Raw genomic sequence first — 22,322 nt, 5'->3', positions numbered from 1 at the left:
TGATATGGTTGAAATGCTCCCGTGTGCATGATTTGTGACTGTTTGACAGCTTTATTACATGTGAGGAATGTGTAAGAAATAGACATTCCTCACATGTAGTAAAACTGTCAAACAGTCACAAATCATGCACACGGGAGCGATTCAACCATATCACCAAGCAGCTATAAATACTCGGAGCTCGGCCCGAGCATACTCGGCGAAAGGGTTAATAGAACATACTCGCTCAACACTAGTCAGGACGTAATCTTTCATTGTACATGCATCAGCGTTCAGTAGTGAACACTGCGTGTGCGTGCTCACAGAGCAAGAAGAAATTAATGGGCTGGCGGCTGTCAAAACACAGCTGCCAGCCCAAACACTCCGGTTCCTGGGAATCCGCCCGGGGGCCGGAAAAAAGTCATCGAGAGCCGTAAACGGCCCGCGGGCCTGAGGTTCCCCAACCCTGGCCTAGACGCTCAGCTGTGAGAATTTTTTAGTTAAAATCCAATTTTCATCATTCAGATATCTGTAAGTATCTTGAAAACTATGACTGTGGTCAGAAAATCCCTTCAGCTGAGCTAAATAGCTAACAAATTAAAGTGGCCACTTTGTTATACATATTTAATTAAATAAATATATTTTATGAAGTAATTAAACTTACCAATGCACTTAGAGTTTGAATTTCCAATATCTCCTAGTGCTGCACTGCCCATAAAGAGTCTTTTCTGTGTTCATAAAGGGTGCATCACTTCCGGTCAATGCAATGTCAAGACCTGTGGAATCAGGTGGCCCATCACATAATCCGAATGTCCTTGCTTTAAAGCACATATCCATCATCCAGTATCCAAAGCGCATGCACACTAGATGTCAAATGTACAGTTTCTAGTGCACATGTGCCGTATAGCAAATTTGGAGAATAATCACTGCATACTAAATGATGGAAGTGCTCATTCAGCCATGGATATGTTTGTCATGTTGACAGTGCAAGGACAAGAAGAAACGTGATCGACCCCTTCAAATAATTCTGTATTAGGTTTCTTTTCCAGTTAATGGCAGAATCACAGAATATTTCTTTCAGAACCCCTGAAGTAATTCCAGACAATCCAAAAAGGGATAAAGGATACATTAGCTCAGAAGGCGGAAGTTCAGTTTGTGAGTTATCAGGAACAGCGAGCTATAAGCATTCAAGGAGAAGAAAAAAAAAGGTATATTAACATATTAGCATTTATGCAATTTATTACAATAAAAAAACAACATAAAATTACATATTCAATATTTGCAGTGCTCTTCAGATATCTGACTTGATGTCTAGAGCATGTTCACATACAGTACAGACCAAACGTTTGGACACACCTTCTCATTTAAAGATTTTTCTGTATTTTCTTGACTATGAAAATTGTACATTCACACTGAAGGCATCAAAACTATGAATTACCACATGTGGAATTATATGCTTAACAAAAAAGTGTGAAACAACTGAAAATATGTCTTATATTCTAGGTTCTTCAAAGTAGCCACCTTTTGCTTTGATGACTGCTTTGCACACTCTTGGCATTCTCTTGATGAGCCTCAAGAGGTAGTCACCGAAAATGGTCTTCCAACAATCTTGGAGTTCCCAGAAATGCTTAGCACTTGTTGGCCCTTTTGCCTTCACTCTGCGGTCCAGCTCACCCCAAACCATCTCGATTGGGTTCAGGTCTGGTGACTGTTGAGGCCAGGTCATCTGGCGTAGCACCCCATCACTCTACTTCTTGGTCAAATAGCCCTTACACAGCCTCGAGGTGTGTTTGGGGTCATTGTCCTGTTGAAAAATAAATGATGGTCCAACTAAACGCAAACCGGATGGAATAGCATGCCGCTGCAAGATACTGTGGTAGCTATGCTGGTTCAGTATGCCTTAATTTTGAATAAATCCCCAACAGTGTCACCAGCAAAGCAACCCCACACCATCACAACTCACACCTCCTCCTCCATGCTTCACGGTGGGAACCAGGCATGTAGAGTTCATCCGTTCACCTTTTCTGCGTCGCACAAAGACACGGTGGTTGGAACCAAAGATCTCAAATTTGGAATCAGACCAAAGCACAGATTTCCACTGGTCTAATGTCCATTCCTTGTGTTCTTTAGCCCAAACAAGTCTCTTCTGCTTGTTGCCTGTCCTTAGCAGTGGTTTCCTAGCAGCTATTTTACCATGAAGGCCTGCTGCACAAAGTCTCCTCTTAACAGTTGTTGCAGAGATATGTCTGCTGCTAGAACTCTGTGTGGCATTGACCTGGTCTCTAATCTGAGCTGCTGTTAACCTGCGGTTTCTGAGGCTGGTGAATCGGATAAATTTATCCTCAGAAGCAGAGGTGACTCTTGGTCTTCCTTTCCTGGGGCGGTCCTCATGTGAGCCAGTTTCTTTGTAGCGCTTGATGGGTTTTGCACCTGCACTTGGGGACACTTTCAAAGTTTTCCCAATTTTTAGGACTGACTGACCTTCATTTCTTAAAATAATTATGGCCACTCGTTTTTCTTTACTTAGCTGCTTTTTTCTTGCCATAATACAAATTCTAACAGTCTATTCAGTTGGACTATAAGCTGTGTATCCACCAGACTCCTGCACAACACAACTGATGATCCCCATTTATAAGGCAAGAAATCCCACTTAATAAACCTGACAGGGCACACCTGTGAAGTGAAAACCATTTCTGGTGACTACCTCTTGAAGTTCATCAAGAGAATGCCAAGAGTGTGCAAAGCAGTCATCAAAGCAAAAGGTGGCTACTTTGAAGAACCTAGAATATAAGACATATTTTCAGTTGTTTCACACTTTTTTGTTAAGTATATAATTCCACATGTGTTAATTCATAGTTTTGATGCCTTCAGTGTGAATGTACAATTTTTCATAGTCATGAAAATACAGAAAAATCTTTAAATGAGGTGTGTCCAAACTTTTGGTCTGTACTGTACATCAATGTGGCCAGTAATTGCTAGGCTGGACACCATTCTGAAAAAAATGCAAGTTTAGTTACTCTTTAATAATACTGAAAGTATTAAGCAACTATTGAAAAACAAAGTATTTTACATTAATTTACCTGTCCAATAATAATAAGCAGCAATGAGCATCTGACATGTGTCCTTTCTACAGGGGATGAAATGGTACTCAAATGACCAGAAGAGCTCAAAAAGTCATGCTTGTCAGGCAGACTATGATAGGTATAGTGCATTTTGTTATGTGTTTTAAAAAAAAATCATTTTAAATGCCTTTGTGACGCAGAATAGATGTTGGCCCCGATTTATCAAAGCAGTTTCACCAGAATTCCAAAAATGTTGGCACAGCTTTGCCAAAATGGGTGGAGCTAGGGTGGGATGGGGGCATGGTGAGAGCATGGTGGGGGCATAATGACACATAGTGACACAACTAGTTTAATGCATGATGAATGGTGGTGTTCCTTATGCCAGATATCTTCTTCCAGCCAAAGACTGGAATAAGATTCCTGGTGTGATGCACGCCACTCATCAGACACCCCAGATTTGTGAAGATCCTCTTTATAAATCAGGAGCATCTGATGCCACCATGCCCCCTAATCAAAGCCAGGGAGAAAATCACAGCCAGCCTTTATACTTTTTCATGGGACAAATTAGTTAATGAGTTAACTCTGGGTGGTTCAACAGCACACTTGAAACATTGTGACAAATTCAACATCATTCTTGCTGTTTGTGCTGTAGCCATGGTAAAAAAGTACAATTGCAGACTTATATTTGATTTTGAAAATTAGTTATTAACACAGTTGACCTATAGTGGGCAATACCCATACATTACTATGCAAAACTGCTCAAAATGAAATAAAGTTGCCAAGATTCCTTTACTCATTGAGTCTTTAACGCAGTGAGTGTCAGTTAAGCTTTCCAATCTGGGGCAGGGGCATCCTGAGCTGTTGGTATTGTGATTGACAGCTGAGCCGTCCAATCTGGGGCTGGGGCAAGCTGAGCTGACAGTGTTTTGAGCGACAGTCCATCGGTCCAATCAGAGCCGGGGCATGCTGGGTATGCTCCAGCTGTCTCTCGTCCTGGATTATTACCTGGCTATTTAGCTGACTGTCTGTATCTGATTACTGCCAGTTGTAGCTTAACTCACGTGGTGTGTGTTTGCTCTGAGTTCTTATATTCTGATCTTTGTTGCCTGACCTTGGATATGCCTTTGACCATCCGTTTGCCTAGCCCCTTTGTCTTGATCCACTACATTCCTGGAATTCTGACCTTGGACCGTGACCTGACTACGCCTCTGTCTTTCCCCTTAGTTTACGACAAGCTATCTTGGTATCTGACCCTAGACCTCTTGACTACCCTGCCTCATGGCTTGTCTGCGAGTAGTGATTAACGTCACAAAAGTCTTGTATAATCACCCAGATTGCAATTTAAATAAAAAATATATTTTTAGGAATCACATAATGAAAGAAAAAGAGGAAAACAGTAGAAAAAAAGAAACCCAGAACTTGGTAAGCGCTGATTTAGGATTATTGTTAGCTGTCTTGTTAAATACTTTAACAGATGCTTCTTTCTTTTGTAATACAGAAAATTCCTTACAAAAGTACATTATTCAAATATAGTGATTTTATTATACATTAAGAGATGTTTTATTGCTGTCATTATGTAAGCACAGCACTGATACCCTTCCCCTTGCACTATAGACCAGGTTGGATCTGGTGTTTTCCAGCACATTTCTATATAGTCAAAAACATGACAAAAAATGTTTACAAGGTGCAACACTGAACCCCCACTTTCATTTACGCCACATTTTCATTGGTTAAATAAATATGGTGCTTGGCCCAAATACCATATTTCTGAATGTACTAATGCCAGAAAACTGATTTCTGTCTAGAAATCTGCTCAATACATTTCTAAAGATTCTATCCAGGACTTTTTTTTCTTATGGGGCTAAGAACTTAGTTAGCATCTACTTTCCTTTTCTGTCCGGTGCCAATCTCTGCTGGCTCAGAGCTGTCATACTGATCCTGCTGGCGATTTTTTTGGCTGTCACGTCAACAGAGCAGCTTCTTCTTTTCTGCTCTGCTCTGTTGACAGGGTGTTCCTGCCGATGTCATACTGATTGACAGCTGACTTCCCGCTGCCTAACTGATGGGAGCTAGCTGTCAGTCAGCATGATGTCAGCAGTGACTTCCTGTCGACAGAGCAACCCGGAAGAGGAAGAGATGCTCTTTTTTATCTTTATTTGACATGAGGTTAAATAAAACACTAGAATTGCAGCGAGACTGGTCCGTGACCGCTCTGAACCAGCAGGGATTAGCACCGGACAGAACAGGCAAGTATATACATACATAATGAGTTAGCACACTGAGATTAATGAATACATGAGGTCCAATATTGGTGTAAACATTAAAAATGTAAGGTACTTAGTGGTTTTTGATCAAAGAGCGCAACAGCCATTCAACCATGACAAGGTGTACTTTTTATATGTACACTGTGTGCAGAATTATTAGGCAAATGAGTATTTTGATCATATGATACTTTTTATACATGTTGTCCTACTCCAAGCTGCATAGGCTTGAGAGTCAACTACCAATTAAGTAAATCTGGTGATGTGCATCTGAGGCGCCCCCTGGGCCGTGTGTGTGTGGGGATACCCCGAACCGGACCTTTTGTGGATGCTGGGGGTTGTAGTCTCCGTGGCGGCGACCCGGTCCGTGCCCAGGGCGGTCAAGCCAAATGGCAGTCTATATGCTGAATGTCCGACTACGCCACCCGTGGATTGCGGTCAGAGTGAACCGCCGCTGCAGGGCAGACCGCTGAGGCTGGTGTTGTGGGTGCAGAAGAGGGTAGTGTAACTCCCGACGGGAGGAGTATAGCCTCAGGGCAGCAAGTGCAGATGTTGGGGGTGATGGTGCGCGGGAGCAGCAGTAACGACACAGAGTCCTGTAATGCAGTCCAGGATTTTTACTCACAGTTCTTTATCCACGTTACTCCAGCTGGTCATAACGTCCCCCGTCGCACTGTGCTCACCAGGTGAGGGGCTCGGCCTACTCCCAGATAGCTTTGGAGCGTTTCACAGGACCCCCTTTGTGTGTCCTTTCTCTGGCCTGTCATACCCCACCAGTGACCTCGCTTCTGTCCGGCTGCCTCGGGCCTTCTCGGGTGAACGTTGGTGCTGTTTCCCTGACCCTATGTGGTGCCTTCCTAGCGGGTGTAGCGAGGGGCTGCGCCACATAAAATGTCACAGCCTCTGGTTTCTAGCTGAGGGTAGTTCCCCGCCTCCACTAGCTTCGGGGAACGGTCTCCCCCTTTGGCCTGACCCCCCTACTCAGGTAGATTCGGGCGTGCGGTGGCAGCTTGCCGGTCCACACCCCTGGGGTCCCTTCGTTCCTTGTTCCTGGAGCCTCCTCCGCTCCTCTTCTTCCTTCTCCTTCCTCCAGGCTCCGGTCGCTCTCTCCGGCCTGCCTTCGGAGCAGAGCTCGGCCTGAGCCTCTGCTCCCTGTCTTCTCCTCTGACTGGACTCTCTGCACTGCTCTACTCTCTTAACTAAGATGGTGCCCACCTTTTATACCTCCTTCTAAGTGCACCCAGGAACCGCCCTCTCCCTACTATGCACTACAGGGTCCCCCCTTCCTCGGTGTTCCCTCCCCCCACTCCAGCCAGGGACAGGGACTGTCGTGCTCTACTTGGAGCATAACGGTAGCCCTGCCCACCCGGAAATGTGGTGTAATGCATGCAGGTGTCAGGGTCCTGATCACCACTCCATCCTTACATGGAAGTGAGATATCGCACATCTGGTTGAGATGCAATACCTCGGTAGCGACCGAACCCTCGGGGTGCTACACATCTCTGTAATGAGGAGGGGTGTTGACTAATGACATCAACACCCTATATAAGGTGTGCTTAATTATTAGGCAACTTCCTTTCCTTTGGCAAAATGCATCAGAACGGAGATTTGACGGGCTCTGAAAAGTCCAAAATTGTGAGATGTCTTGCAGAAGGATGCAGCAGTCTTGAAATTTCCAAACTTTTGAAGCGTGATCACCGAACAATCAAGCGTTTAATGGCAAATAGCCAACAGGGTCGCAAGAAGCGTGTTGGACAAAAAAGGCGCAAAATAACTGCCCATGAATTGAGGAAAATCAAGCGTAAAGCTGCCAAGATGCCATTCGCCACCAGTTTTGCCATATTTCAGAGCTGTAACGTTACTGGAGTATCAAAAAGCACAAGGTGTTCGATACTCAGGGACATGGCCAAAGTAAGGAAGGCTGAAAAATGACCACCTTTGAACAAGAAACATAAGATAAAACGTCAAGAATGGGCCAAGAAATATCTTAAGACTGATTTTTCAAAGGTTTTATGGACTGATGAAATGAGAGTGACTCTTGATGGGCCAGATGGATGGGCCAGAGGCTGAATCAGTAAAGGGCAGAGAGCTCCACTCCGACTCAGACGCCAGCAAGGTGGAGGTGGGGTACTGGTATGGGCTGGTATCATCAAAGATGAACTTGTGGGACCTTTTCGGGTTGAGGATGGAGTGAAGCTCAACTCCCAGACCTACTGCCAGTTTCTGGAAGACAACTTCTTCAAGCAGTGGTACAGGAAGAAGTCGGTATCGTTCAAGAAAAACATGATTTTCATGCAGGACAATGCTCCATCACATGCATCCAACTACTCCACAGCGTTGCTGGCCAGTAAAGGTGTAAAAGAAGAAAAAATAATGACATGGCCCCCTTGTTCATCTGATCTGAACCCCATAGAGAACCTGTGGTCCATCATAAAATGTGAGATCTACAGGGAGGGAAAACAGTACACCTCTCGGAACAGTGTCTGGGAGGCTGTGGTGGCTGCTGCACGCAATGTTGATCGAAAACAGATCAAGCAACTGACAGAATCTATGGATGGAAGGCTGTTGAGTGTCATCATAAAGAAAGGTGGCTATATTGATCACTAATTTTTGGGGTTTTTGTTTTTGCATGTCAGAACTGTTTATTTCTAAATTTTGTGCACTGATATTGGTTTACCTGGTGAAAATAAACAAGTGAGATAGGATTTAATTTGGTTTTTATTAAGTTGCCTAATAATTCTGCACAGTAATAGTTACCTGCACAAAGAGATATCCTCCTAAGATAGCCAAATCTAAAAAAAAACACTCCAACTTCCAAAAATATTAAGCTTGGATATTTATGAGTCTTGTGGGTTGATTGAGAACATAGTTGTTGATCAATAATAAAAATAATCCTCTAAAATACAACTTGCCTAATAATTCTGCACACAGTGTATGGTCCGACTCCCTAACCATTAAATGACCTACCTGTCACGCCAGGTGTGGGAAATACTTAGTGCAACACAGAGGGAAGAGGTAAAGGGATCCCAGACACTGGGGAAGGGGGGAGTGGAGACCTCCTAGTTTGGTCTAGTGTCACCCTGTCTCAACTACCATCCCTATATTGGCTCTACACCAATCGCCGCACGCGTGCCTCGCCCTGACTTTCCCTGGCGTATGGCTAAGGCTAGGGAAGGGAGGAGATGAGCACTAGTCGATCTCCACTAAACTTTATAGACAACAAGGGTAGACAAACTGGGGGGATTGCATAGCTTTAGATGACTCCAGACAAATGCGCACACAGCCTCAAGCTCTAGAGAGGTCGAAGTACTGCTCTTGCTAAAGCCTCACAAGAAGTAATGAATATCATCGGCACCTCCCTCTCAGACACACCAGGTATTTATACACTCAGGCCAGGGAGCTAATTAGCCAGAGGGAGGTAGCCGCTGGGTCCTAGAGATAGTCAGCTTCTAAGAAGATGTCTGTAATGCCAAACGTAGAGATCTCCTGCAACCAACTGCAGGACGACTGTCTGTCACCTCTGACACACCTGTGACAGTACCCACCCCTCTACATGTGGCCTCCAGACACTCAGGACTGGGTTTCTCAAGAAAAGAGGTGTGAAATGAGCAAACCAATCTGGGATCGTTCACCTCTGGCGCTGAAAGCTTAGAATATCAGCAGAGCATTGACCCTGACACCCTGGGTCTGTCAAAGACACTAATTCCACGCACTCTGAAAAGGTCTTGTGAAAAGATACAAGTAATTAATTTTCATGCAGCAACATTGAAAAGGTTAACCTGATTTATTGAATGAGATTCCATCTCATATGTGTTATGTGTATTGTTAAAATGCTCCAATTACACACTTTAATTTGTATCCCTCATGGAACTGTTATTTTAAAGACACCAGGGAGACCAGTACATATATTGTGAGACACTATAGTCCTTCACTATGATTAACGCTCTCTTTGTTCACTTTAGGAAGGATAATTATTATTGTTATCATTATGACTATAGTTCTACCCTGATAATTTAATGTATTTAACCCCTTCCCGACATCAGTGTACATGTAAGGTGTACAGGTACTTAGTGCAACACAGAGGGAAGAGGGAAAGGAAGCCCAGACACTAGGAAAAGGGGGAAGTGGAAACCTCCTAGTCTGGTCTAGTGTCACCCTGTCTCAACTACCATCCCTATATTGGCTCTTCTCCAATCGCTGCATGTGTGCCTCGCTCTGACTTTCCCTGTCGTATGGCTAAGGCTAGGGAAAGGAGGAGATGAGCACTAGTTGATCTCCACTAAACCTTATAGACAAAAGGGTAGACAAACAGGGGGGCATTGCTTTGCTTTAGACCACTCCAGACAAATGCGCACACGGCCTCAAGCTCCAGAGAGGTCGAAGTACTGCTCTTGCGAAAGCCTCACAAGAAGTAATGAATATCGTCGGCACCTCCCTCTCAGACACACCAGGTATTTATACACTCAGGTCAGGGAGCTAATTAGCCAGAGGGAGATAGCCGCTGGGTCCTAGAGACAGCCAGCATCTACGAAGATGTCTGTAATGCCAAACGTAGAGATCTCCTGCAACCAACTGCAGGGCGATTGTCTGTCACCTCTGACACACCCATGACACTACTGCTCCATGTGCCAAACCAGACCTCATCTGAATGGGGAGTTAGCCACTACCTGCCTGTAACCTTTTAGGCCTATAAGAAAAAAAAATACAAAGGTCCCGGATAACCCCTTTAAACAAGGTCCAAGCTTAAAATTGTTAGCCCCATTCTCCAACTGTCATGAACTAATCTTGCATCCATCAGTACAAAGATATAGAAGACTTTTCAAGTATACAATCACTGGATTATAATAATCTCAGCACCTGAAATGTCCAGATATTAAGGAAGTTTCCTGGACAGTTCAAGTTCATCAGATTGTAACACGCAGTATTGGGCACAGCACTTTTCAATTCTTGTTTCCTTAATATAGTACATTTTCATCATTTCTATCCGTTCTTCCGGGACTATCCCTATACCCACTGATCATGTCAGCTCCAGAGATTCCCAGTCCAGTTCCGCAGTACTCCCGAGATCAGTTACCTTCCCCACATGCGGTTCCCCGCCCATCTTCCTCTGTACGCCATGAGATGAGGTGCTCTTCGTAGCACCTACTGTATTTCGAGCCTTGAGCTCGAGATGTTGTAAGAATGTCTGCAGGGGATTTTATAAGGGGATTTTAAAAGGTCTCGTGCTGCCCAGAATGTTATGTTCTTGCTTTTGCAATCAGCCCACTGCACCTTGAACTTGACTCTGTCACTTTGGTTAATGGATTTCCTATCTCTCTATCAGGAAGCAGTCCCAATTTTACTGGGATTTCCCCTCCCACTATTGGCTAGTCCCGAAATGTAACTATATCTGTCTCTACAATCTGTAGCTGGGCAGATCTCCCTCATAAACACTATGCATTACATTTCTATATACTTACAAGGCTTATCACACTTTATCTTACCCTATACCTATTTCGTATGGCGCACTACTTGTATTATATCACATGACTACCTAACAAATTGCAAAAACACAGGACATAGTTCACACTTCACATAACACCATATATATATATAATCACATGACATTATTCATATGACGTGATTGGTGTCTTCAGGGGCAGGACTGCGACAGTACAGTCCAAAACCTTTACATATGTACATGGAGACAGAGTTTAATAAATTGCCTAGATTTCCAATACCAGCTAAAGCACCTAAGGGTTTCCAATAGTTTAGGCACATTAGTGTTATAACTACAAATAGCCACAAGGTGGCAAGAGTGACTTGAACATTGTAGATGTGTAATTCTGTAGAAAGCTTGCAGATTATAAAACGTATTCTAGCAAGAAAATCTTTCTAGCATATCCCTCGGATGCCAATGTAGAGGAATCTGTCAGTTTATCACAATATACCTGTATATATACCCTGCAGCAGGTACTGTTTATATAAATTCGTATTGCCTTGTATACACAGTAATATGCCTTGCATACTAAGAAAATATGCAGAATATTTTTATGCTCAAAATGCTTGTACAGGTTAATGTGACTGTAATTATCCTGATTGTATTGTTCATGGTAAATGCTGCTCATGTAAATATCTGACCTGTAGACATTTATTATTTATAATATTTATGATCCATGATTGATTTTGTAGTTTGCCTATAAAAATCGTGGCTGTGAATGATTTCCTTACTGTGAATTCTTATCAAGCTTAAACCAACAGCTTGACCTGAAAAGAAACCTAGAGAACTCTGTATTTTTTTTATTATGTATAGATATATACAGTGGGGATTTTGCAAGTTCTCCCACCTACAAAGAATGGAGATGTCTGTAATTTTTACCGTTGGTACCCTTCAACTGTGAGAGACAGAATCTAAAAATAAAAAACAGAAAATCACATTGTATGATTTTTACTTAACTAATTTGCATTTTATTGAATACAATAAATATTTGATACAATAGAAAAACAGAACTTAATATTTGGTACAGAAACCTTTGTTTCCAGTTACAGAGGTCAGAGGTTTCATGTAGTTCATAACCAAGTTTGCACACACTGCAGCAGGAATTTTGGCCCACTCCTTAAAGATCTGGAGAAGATCTGTAGGGAGGTTTCAGGGCTGTCACTGGGCAACATTGAGTTTCAACTGTAACGGGTCTGGGAGGTGGAACCTCTGAGCAACGATACAAAAAGGCAGTCCTTGTAAGGAAGCGGGTGGCTCCCAGGGTAGGCGGGCAGGTAGTCACGGCAACTGACGGGGACAGTCTCTGGGTAGAAGGGCAGGAGGTCATGGCAAGTGACGGGAATAGTCTCTGGGTAGAAGGGCAGGAGGTCACGGCAAGTGACGGGGACAGTCTCTTGACAGGCGGGTGGTCACGGCAAGTGACGGCTAAGCCTCCAGATAGGCTAGCAGGCGGGTAGCAGGTGGACGCTCCCAGGTGAGCGGGCAAGAGTCTCTGGACAGGCAGGTGGTCACAGCAAGTGATGGCTAAGCCTCCAGGTAGACTAGCAGGCAGGTAGCAGGTGGACGCTCCCAGGTGAGCGGGCAAGAGTCTCTGGACAGGCAGGTGGTCACAGCAGGTGACGGCAGAGCCTCCAGGTAGGCTAGCAGGCAGGTAGCAGGCGGACGCTCCCAGGTGAGCGGGTAAGAGTCTCTGGACAGGCAGGTGGTCACAGCACGAGACGGCAGAGCCTCCAGGTAGGCTAGCAGGCAGGTAGCAGACGGACGCTCCCAGGTGAGCGGGGAAGAGTCTCTGGACAGGCAGGTGGTCACAGCACGTGACAGCAGAGCCTCCAGGTAGGCTAGCAGGCAGGTAGCAGATGAGCGCTCCCAGGTGAGTGGGCAATCAGATCCATAGACAGACTGGCAGGGCTGGTAGGCAGACTGACGGACTGCAGGAATGTAAGTAGTTAGACAAGTATCAGGCAGGTATCAAGCAGGAATCTGGCAGGTAACTGGCAGGTAACTGGCAGGTATCTGGTAACGGGACCTGAGGGCTGAAGCAGAGTGATAGGCTATGCAACGACATTGCTCGGGCACCTCCATTTTGGAGGAGGTGCCTTATATATGGTGAGGTCCTCCGGCCATTGGCCGGGGACTCCTTAGGACGGCGCGCGCGGCCCCTTTAAGAGAGGGGGAGCGCGCGCCCTAAGCACAGTGGCCGGGAAGCAGCGCGCGCTGCCAGCAGAGCGGGAGGAAGACGCCGGGCACGGAGCGGAGAGGTGAGGGGAACAGCGTCCCTGCCTAGCAGGAGGCAGGGACGCCGACGTTACAGTACCTCCCCCTTTAGGCCCCCGCTTTTTTAGGCCAGACAGAAATTTATCAAGGATGAGAGGGGCATGGATGTTCTCCCGGGGCTCCCACGTTCTCTCCTCAGGACCAAACCCCTTCCAATCCACTAGAAACAAGGTCTTTCCTCTTACCCTTTTGGTGGCCAGAATGTTCTCTACCTCAAACTCGTTTTCAGCGGAAACCGGAGCAGGAGGCGTACCTGTAGACTTGGAAAAAGAGTTAAGTACCACGGGTTTGAGGAGAGATACATGGAAGGAGTTAGGGATCCGCAAGTTGGCCGGGAGTTTCAATTTATAGGCCACTGGGTTGATTTGTTTGATAACTTCCAGTGGGCCGATGAACCGAGGCCCTAACTTGTAGGAAGGAATCTTGAGCCGGACATACTTGGACGAGAGCCAGTAGAGAAGGTCCCGGAAGATGTCATTGACCAACTCTTGAAAGACGGCGGGAGCGTTACAGAGACCGAAGGGCATTACCAGGTATTCATAGTGGCCGTCCCGGGTGTTGAATGCCGTCTTCCATTCATCCCCCTGACGGATACGGACCAGGTTATACGCCCCACGGAGGTCCAGCTTGGTGAAGATTCTAGCCCCCCTCAGACGGTCAAATAATTCCGGAATGAGCGGAAGGGGGTATTTATTCTTCACCGTGATCTGGTTAAGGCCTCTATAGTCTATAGAGGGACAGAGTGAGCCGTCCTTCTTTTTGACGAAGAAGAAGCCTGCTCCCGCCGGGGAGGTCGATTTCCGGATAAATCCCCGGGCCAGATTCTCCTCAATATATTCAGACATGGACCGGGTCTCAGCAGCGGACAAAGGGTAAATACGCCCACGGGGAGGAGTAGCGCCGGGCATCAGGTCGATTGGGCAGTCGTATGGTCTATGAGGGGGTAATGTCTCTGCCTCCTTTTTATTAAAGACGTCCGCATAAGACCAATAGGGAACCGGAAGACCAGGTAGATTGGCTGGGGTAGGAGAAGGACTGACAGGATGGACGGGAACTAAACAAGTCTTATGGCAGTCCTGTCCCCAGCGAAGGACTTCTCCGGTCTGCCAATCAAGCACGGGTGCATGTTTCTGAAGCCAAGGTAGGCCTAGCAAGAGGGCGTGAGAGAGTCCAGGCAGAACATGAAAGAAGATGCTCTCTGAGTGCAGCATTCCCACCTGCAGGGTTATGGATTCGGTGATGAGTTGGATGGGATGTGGTAAGAGGCCCCCATCTACGGCAGCGACAGATAAGGGTACAGCTAGAGGTTTGGTGGGAATGCAGTATTTCTCTACCAGGGACTGAGAAATGAGATTTCCGGCAGCTCCAGAGTCAAGTTGGGCTAGTTCAAAATAACGGTTCTCCCCGCAGATGATAGAGACCGACAGCAACAGAGATGGAGAGGGTTTACTCTTATCTAGGACGACCTCTCTGAGCAATCCTAGACACAGGCGTTTCCCGACCTCTCCGGCAGGAACGGATCCGGTGCTCTTTACTGCCACAGTAGAAGCAGCTCCCCTCGGCTCGGCGTAACTCTTGACGGGTCTTGACCATCTTGGTCTGGTCGACCTGCATAGGCTCGGGTGAGTGCGCCTGGGGAGTAACGGGAGAAGTGACGGGTTTCTGGAAGGTAGGGGCTAGACGTGGAAATCTCCTCTCACGGGTGACCTCTTTGGCGCGCTCCTGGAACCGGATGTCAATCCGGTTGGCAAGAGTTATTAAGTCGTCGAGAGTGGTAGGAATGTCCCGACCGGCGAGTTCATCATTAATACGGCCGGACAGACCCTCCCAAAAGACAGACACCAGGGTGTCGTTATCCCAGGCCAGCTCCGAAGCAAGGGTACGGAACCGTATGGCATATTGGCCCACGGTGAGATTTCATTGACGGAGGCGTAGCAGAGATGATGCGGATGAGGTCTTCCGTCCTGGTTCGTCGAAGACTTTCCGGAAAGCCGTGAGAAAGGCTGGCAGGTTGGACACCAGGGGGTCTCCTCTCTCCCATAGAGGATTTACCCAAGCCAGTGCCTCTCCCGTGAGATGGGACATGATGAAGGCTACTTTGGCTCGGTCGGTGGAAAACTGGTGTGCCAACAGTTCGAAGTGCAGAGTGCACTGGTTAATGAAGCCCCGTGCCAGGCTGGGATCTCCGCCAAAACGAGGAGGAGCGGAGAGGCGGGGACCGGGAAGAGATGCCATGGTGTTGATGGGCTGCGGCGGTGCCGGGGTAGTAAGTGTGCGTGTGGAGGCAGCTCCCGAAGAGGTAGACAATGTGTCCAGGCGGGAGTTAACACTACGCAGATGACTCAGGATGGACTCCTGTTGGGACCTCTGACGGGAAAGTTCATGACACAAGTCTGAGAGCGAGGGAGCTTGGGTGCCACCGGGTTCCATGGCCCGAGCAAACTGTAACGGGTCTGGGAGGTGGAACCTCTGAGCAACGATACAAAGGGGCAGTCCTTGTAAGGAAGCGGGTGGCTCCCAGGGTAGGTGGGCAGGTAGTCACGGCAAGTGATGGGGACAGTCTCTGGGTAGAAGGGCAGGAGGTCACGGCAAGTGACGGGAATAGTCTCTGGGTAGAAGGGCAGGAGGTCACGGCAAGTGACGGGGACAGTCTCTTGACAGGCGGGTGGTCACGGCAAGTGACGGCTAAGCCTCCAGATAGGCTAGCAGGCGGGTAGCAGGTGGACGCTCCCAGGTGAGCGGGCAAGAGTCTCTGGACAGGCAGGTGGTCACAGCAAGTGATGGCTAAGCTTCCAGATAGACTAGCAGGCAGGTAGCAGGTGGACGCTCCCAGGTGAGCGGGCAAGAGTCTCTGGACAGGCAGGTGGTCACAGCAGGTGACGGCAGAGCCTCCAGGTAGGCTAGCAGGCAGGTAGCAGGCGGACCGCTCCCAGGTGAGCGGGTAAGAGTCTCTGGACAGGCAGGTGGTCACAGCACGTGACAGCAGAGCCTCCAGGTAGGCTAGCAGGCAGGTAGCAGGCGGACGCTCCCAGGTGAGCGGGTAAGAGTCTCTGGACAGGCAGGTGGTCACAGCACGTGACGGCAGAGCCTCCAGGTAGGCTAGCAGGCAGGTAGCAGATGAGCGCTCCCAGGTGAGCGGGCAATCAGATCCATAGACAGACTGGCAGGGCTGGTAGGCAGACTGTCAGACCGCAGGAATGTAAGTAGATAGACAAGTATCAGGCAGGTATCAAGCAGGAATCTGGCAGGTAACTGGCAGGTATCTGGTAACGGGACCTGAGGGCTGAAGCAGAGTGATAGGCTATGCAACAACATTGCTCGGGCACCTCCATTTTGGAGGAGGTGCCTTATATATGGTGAGGTCCTCCGGCCATTGGCCGGGGACTCCTTAGGACGGCGCGTGCGGCCCCTTTAAGAGAGGGGGAGCGCGCGCGCGCGCCCTAAGCACAGTGGCCAGGAAGCAGCGCGCGCTGCCAGCAGAGCGGGAGGAAGACGCCGGGCACGGAGCGGAGAGGTGAGGGGAACAGCTTCCCTGCCTAGTAGGAGGCAGGGACGCCGACGCTACATCAACTACCTCCAGAGATTTTCTATTGGGTTCAGGTCTAGAGACTGGTTAGGCCACTCCAGGACCTTGAAATGCTTCTTACGGAGGCACTCCTTAGTTGCCCTGGCTGTGTGTTTCAGGTCATTGTCATGCTGGAAGACCCAGCCATGACCCATCTTCAATGCTCTTACTTACGGAAGGAGGTGGTTGGCTAAAATCTTGCGATACATAACCCCATCCATCGTTCCTTCAATGCAGTGCAGTCATCCTGTCCCCTTTGCAGGAAAGCACTCCAAAAGTATAATGTTTCCCCCACCATGCTTCATGGTTGGGATGCTGTTCTTGGGGTTGTACTCATCCTTCTTCTTTCTCCAAACACGGCGAGTGCAGTTGATATCAAAAAGTTCTATTTTGATCTCATCTGACCACATGACCTTCTCCCATGCCTCCTCTGGATCATCCAGATGGTAATTGGCGAACTTCAAATTGACTTGGACATGTGCTGACGTGAGCAGGGGGACTTTGCGAGCCCTGCAAGATTTCAATCCATGACGGTGTAGTGTGTTACTAACGGTAATTTTTGAGACTGTGGTCCTAGCTCGCTTCAGGTCAGTGACCAGGTCCTCCCGTGTAGTTCTAGACTGATTCCTGACCTTTCTCAGAGACCTTGCATGGAGCCCCAGACCGAGGAAGATTGACAGTCATCTTGGGTTTCTTCCGTTTTCTAATAATTGCGCCAACGGTTGTTGCCTTCTCAACAGGCTGGTTACCTATTGTCCTGTAGCCCATCACAGCCTTGTGCAGGTCTATAATTTTGTCCCTGGTGTCCTTAGACAGCTCTTTGGTCTTGGACATGGTGGAGAGGTTGAAGTGTGATTGATTGAGTGTGTGGACAGGTGTCTTTCATACAGGTAACAAGTTCAAACAGGTGCAATTGATACAGGTAATGAGTGCAGAGTAGGAGGGCTTCCAGAATTCTTGCTGGTTGGTAGATGATCAAATACTTATTTTATGCAATAAAGGGCAATTTAATTATTTAGAAATCATACAATGTGATTTTCTGGTTTTTACATTTAGCTTCTGTCTCTCACAGTTGAAGTTTCTTTGTAGGTGGGAAAACGTGCAAAATCGGTAGTGTAGCAATATTTATTTTCCTCACTGTATATATACATACAGTACGATATATATACTGAATTCAAAGCATCCGATTCACCTTTACAGAGATCAGTTAAAGATGTATTTCTCTAGATTGCTATTTAAAGGGGTTTGTGAATTTAAAAAAACAGCTGTAGTTTTTTAAAGTAAAAAACAAACTGTCCTTTACTCACTCTCCCCGGATGCAGCGCTCAGTTTCCGCCGCTGCCAATAACTGAGCTCATTGACTGAGCGTCTCGTGCTGTCACCTCAGGAAGAGCCACTGATCTCAGTAATTGGCTGTAGTACTGTCTACGTCATGTCAGAGCTGCAAATGATAACAGACACCTATAGCAATGGTGGAGACTCAGCGCTGGGTGCAGGGAATCGCGAGCAAAGCACAGTCTACAGCCAGGGATTTTCCGAAACCAGAAAACTCCTTTAACTATGATATGACTTTTCTAAATTGTTATTTTGAAAAGCAGGTTTAAGCAAAATGGGGGTGCACCAGGGAATAAAACTGATAGCTTTAAATCATCAAAGTGGTTAAAAATAGTCCAAACTCACAAGCACAGATTCCAGAAATCCCATCCCAGTGATCACTTGGTCATCGATGGACCCTGGTTCAGTTTCCGACATCGGAAATGGGCGGAAATGGCCAGTTAGCAAAATTAGCAAATCACTGGCTGTAGTGGTGATCCGCCTCAGTTCCAACACATAGACAGCTGCCTGCTCTGCCCTTGTCACCCTGTAGCTAACTACTATAGCATTATTAAAATGCAATGTTATGTAAAACATATAGTATGCAGAAAATTTGGTTGTATGTAATTTTAACCTCTTACAGACAGAGGCATAGTTAAGGTTTTGGTTCGGGGTGAGCGAAACTTCTGAGTGGGCCCCTAACCAGGTAACCCTGATTACAACTATGGTGGCGCACCCAGATAGTGGATGTAGGAGAACCTCAGCAGATGACCGCTCTGTTACTAAAAATAATCTCTATACAAAGACCAGCACTGATATTACCGCCATATGGTGACATATATTAGATGCCAGTCCTGCAGAACATATAAGAGATCACAGCACAGTTATATATAGTAACTTACAGCTGACGTCCTTTCTGATTAAATTGTTCACTTTTGCCGTCTTTTCCATCTGATCCGCTGCTGCTGTATGTGTCCCTATTACTGCACCTGCTGTGCGCCCTCTAGATGGTAAAACAAACCTCCAGAATATAGTAATGCCGTGTGTAAGTGTCCTAGAAAACAGTGCCCACATTTTGCCCCCTAGAAAGTAATAGTGCCCTCTGTGTGCCCCTATGACAGTCATAATAACCTGAGTTCCCCTATACCGATAAATGCTCACTTAACATTTAATAATGTCCTGAGTCTCCCCCCATGTACAGCTCCCCTATACCCAGTATGATGCTCTCTTATACAAAGTATAATTCCCCCTCACTGTATAGTACCCCCCCACACAGTATACTGACCCCTTAGTAGCCTCCAAACTGATGGCTCCAACACTGTATGATAGCCCCCACACTGTACAAAGACCCCTCATTATCTCCCACACTGTATGATGGCCCCCACACTGTGCAAAGACACCACATTATCTCCACACTGTATGAACCTAACTGTAATCCCTGTAATCACTGTATGATGGCCCCCACACTGTACAAAGACCCCACATTATCTCCCACTCTGTATGATAGCCCCCACACTGTACAAAGACCCCACATTATCTCCCACTCTGTATGATAGCCCCCACACTGTACAAAGACCCCACATTATTTCCCACACTGTATGATAGCCCCCACACTGTACAAAGACCCCACATTATCTCCCACACTGTATGATGGCCCTCACACTGTGAAAAGACCCCACATCATCTCCCACACTGTATGATAGCCCCCACTCTGTACAAAGACCCCACATTATCTCCCACTCTGTATTATGGCCAGGGGTGGATTAAGAGTAGCCAGGGCCCCGGGCAGTTTAGAAGGCGCGGGCCCCCCCCCCCAGGTACCCGATGTATCATGTGACCTGTCACGCGATCCCCTTTAATACAGTGCAGTTTGAAAGTATTTGGCCCCCTTGAACTTTTCTACCTTTTGCCACATTTCTGTCTTCAAACATAAAGATATAAAATTCTAATTTGTTTGGGAAGAATCAACAAGTGGGACACAATCGTGAAGTGGAACGAAATTTTTGGGATATTTTAAACTTTTTTAACAGATTAAAAACTGAAAAGTGGGGCGTGCAATATTATTCAGCCCCTTTACTTTCACTCCAGAAGTTCAGCGAGGATCTCTGAATGATCCAATGTTCTCCTAAATGACTGGTAATGATAAATAGGATCCACCTGTGTGTAATCAAGTCTCCATATAAATGCACCTGCTCTGTGATAGCCTCAGGGTTCTGTTTCAAGTGCAGAGAGCATCATGAAGACCAAGGAACACACCAGGCAGGTCCGAGATACTGTTGTGGCAAAGTTTAAAGCCGGATTTGGATACAAAGAGATTTCCCAAGTTTTAAACATGTCAAGGAGCACTGTGCAAGCGATCATATTGAATGGAAGGAGTATCAGACGACTGCAAATCTACCAAGACCCGGCCGTCCCTCTAAACTTTCATCTCGAACAAGGAGAAGACTGATCAGAGATGCAGCCAAAAAGCCCATGATCACTCAAGATATCCATAAAAAGTCTTGTTTGAATTTGCCACAAGCCACCTGGGAGACACACCAAACATGTGGAATAAGGTGCTCTGATCAGATGAAACCAAAATCAAACGTTTTGGCCGCAATGCAAAACGATATGTTTGGCGTAAAAGCAACACAGCTCATCACCCTCAAAACACCATCCCCACTGTCAAACTTGGTGGTAGCATCATGGTTTAGGCCTGCTTTTCTTCAGCAGGGACAGGGAAGATGGTTAAAATTGATAAGAAGATGGATGGAGCCAAATACAGGACCATTCTGGAAGAAAACCTGTTGGAGTCTGCAAAAGACCTGAGACTGGGACGGAGATTTATCTTCCAACAACACAATGATCCCAAACATAAAGCAAAATCTACAATGGAATGGTTCAAAAATAAACGTATCCAGGTGTTAGAATGGCCAAGTCCAGACCTGAATCCAATCGAGAATCTGTGGAAAGAGCTGAAAACTGCTGTTCACAAATGCCCTCCATCTGACCTCAATGAGCTCGAGCTGTTTTGCAAGGAAGAATGGGCAAGAATTTCAGCCTCTCGATGTGCAAAACTGATAGAGACATACCCCAAGCGACTTGCAGCTGTAATCGCAGCAAAAGGTGGCGCTACAAAGTATTAACTCAAGGGGACCGAATAATATTGCACGCCCCACTTTTCAGTTTTTAATTTGCTAAAAAAGTTTAAAATATCCAATAAATTTCGTTCCACTTCATGATTGTGTCCCACTTGTTGTTGATTCTTCCCCCAAAAAAATAGAATTTTATATCTTTATGTTTGAAGCCAGAAATGTGGCAAAAGGTAGAAAAGTTCAAGGGGGCCAAATACTTTCACAATGCACTGTAGGTCATGTGAGTAATACACAGGTGATCTTGTACACCTTGTGTACAGCACTATACATAATAGAGTGGGGAATAGATTAATTTTCCCAAGGGGCCACATGAGACCGTGACTGTTGTGGTGGCCGAACCAATAGGCCGAAATTAATTCTGCTCAATATTAATATTCATGAGAGGTTGGCAGGATCCGGCTTCCGATCCAAGTATATTGGCAAAAAGTTAGAAATATTTTACAAAAAGATGAAGAAATGCATACCAACAATCTAAGATGTGAGGGGGGAACTTGGGGGTCTCATCACCAGACATGTTTGAGCGCTACCTGCACTCTTAGACTTGGTTTGAACAAAACATGTACAGGAGAAGTGGTACTGTGCAGTGTATATATACAGGACAGGAGAAGTGGTACTGTGCAGTGTATATATACAGGACAGGAGAAGTGGTACTGTGCAGTGTATATACAGTGGTGGCCAAAAGTATTGGCACCCCTGCAATTCTGTCAGATAATACTCAGTTTCTTCCTGAAAATTATTGCAATCACAAATTCTTTGGTATTATTATCTTCATTTAATTTGCTTGCAAGGAAAAAACACAAAAGAGAATGAAGCAAAAATCAAATCATTGATCATTTCACACAAAACTCCAAAAATGGGCCAGACAAAAGTATTGGCACTCTCAGACTAATACTTGGTTGCACAACCTTTAGCCAAAATAACTGCGAACAACCGCTTCGGTAACCATCAATGAGTTTCTTACAATGCTCTGCTGGAATTGTAGACCATTCTTCTTTGGCAAACTGCTCCAGGTCCCTGATATTTGAAAGGTGCCTTCTCCAAACTGCCATTTTGAGATCTCTCCACAGGTGTTCTATGGGATTCAGGTCTGGACTCATTGCTGGCCACCTTAGAAGTCTCCAGTGCTTTCTCTCAAACCATTTTATAGTGCTGTTGGAAGTGTGTTTTGGGTCATTGTCCTGCTGGAAGACCCATGACCTCTGAGGGAGACCCAGCTTTCTCACACTGGGCCCTACATTATGCTGCAAAATTTGTTGG

General features: G+C 46.3%; 1 protein-coding gene across 2 annotated transcripts in view; it reads left to right on the top strand.

The window, feature by feature from the left end:
- Nucleotides 1–22,322, top strand: part of LOC141150036 (uncharacterized) — a 228,162-nt gene that overhangs the window by 130,907 nt on the left and 74,933 nt on the right. For both annotated transcript variants that reach the window (XM_073636940.1, XM_073636939.1), the window contains exons 8-10: nt 1,058–1,184; nt 3,110–3,177; nt 4,403–4,460. In XM_073636940.1, the coding sequence (XP_073493041.1) occupies nt 1,058–1,184; nt 3,110–3,177; nt 4,403–4,460 (253 nt within the window). The remainder of the gene's footprint in view (nt 1–1,057; nt 1,185–3,109; nt 3,178–4,402; nt 4,461–22,322) is intronic.

This window comes from Phyllobates terribilis, unplaced genomic scaffold (genome assembly GCF_046119375.1).
Source record: "Phyllobates terribilis strain yellow unplaced genomic scaffold, ASM4611937v1 Scaffold_1__5_contigs__length_1240528914, whole genome shotgun sequence".
Taxonomy (NCBI): Eukaryota; Metazoa; Chordata; class Amphibia; order Anura; family Dendrobatidae; genus Phyllobates; species Phyllobates terribilis.
The sequence above is the reverse complement of the archived record's forward strand: the minus strand, read 5'-3'. Positions and strand labels throughout refer to the sequence as shown.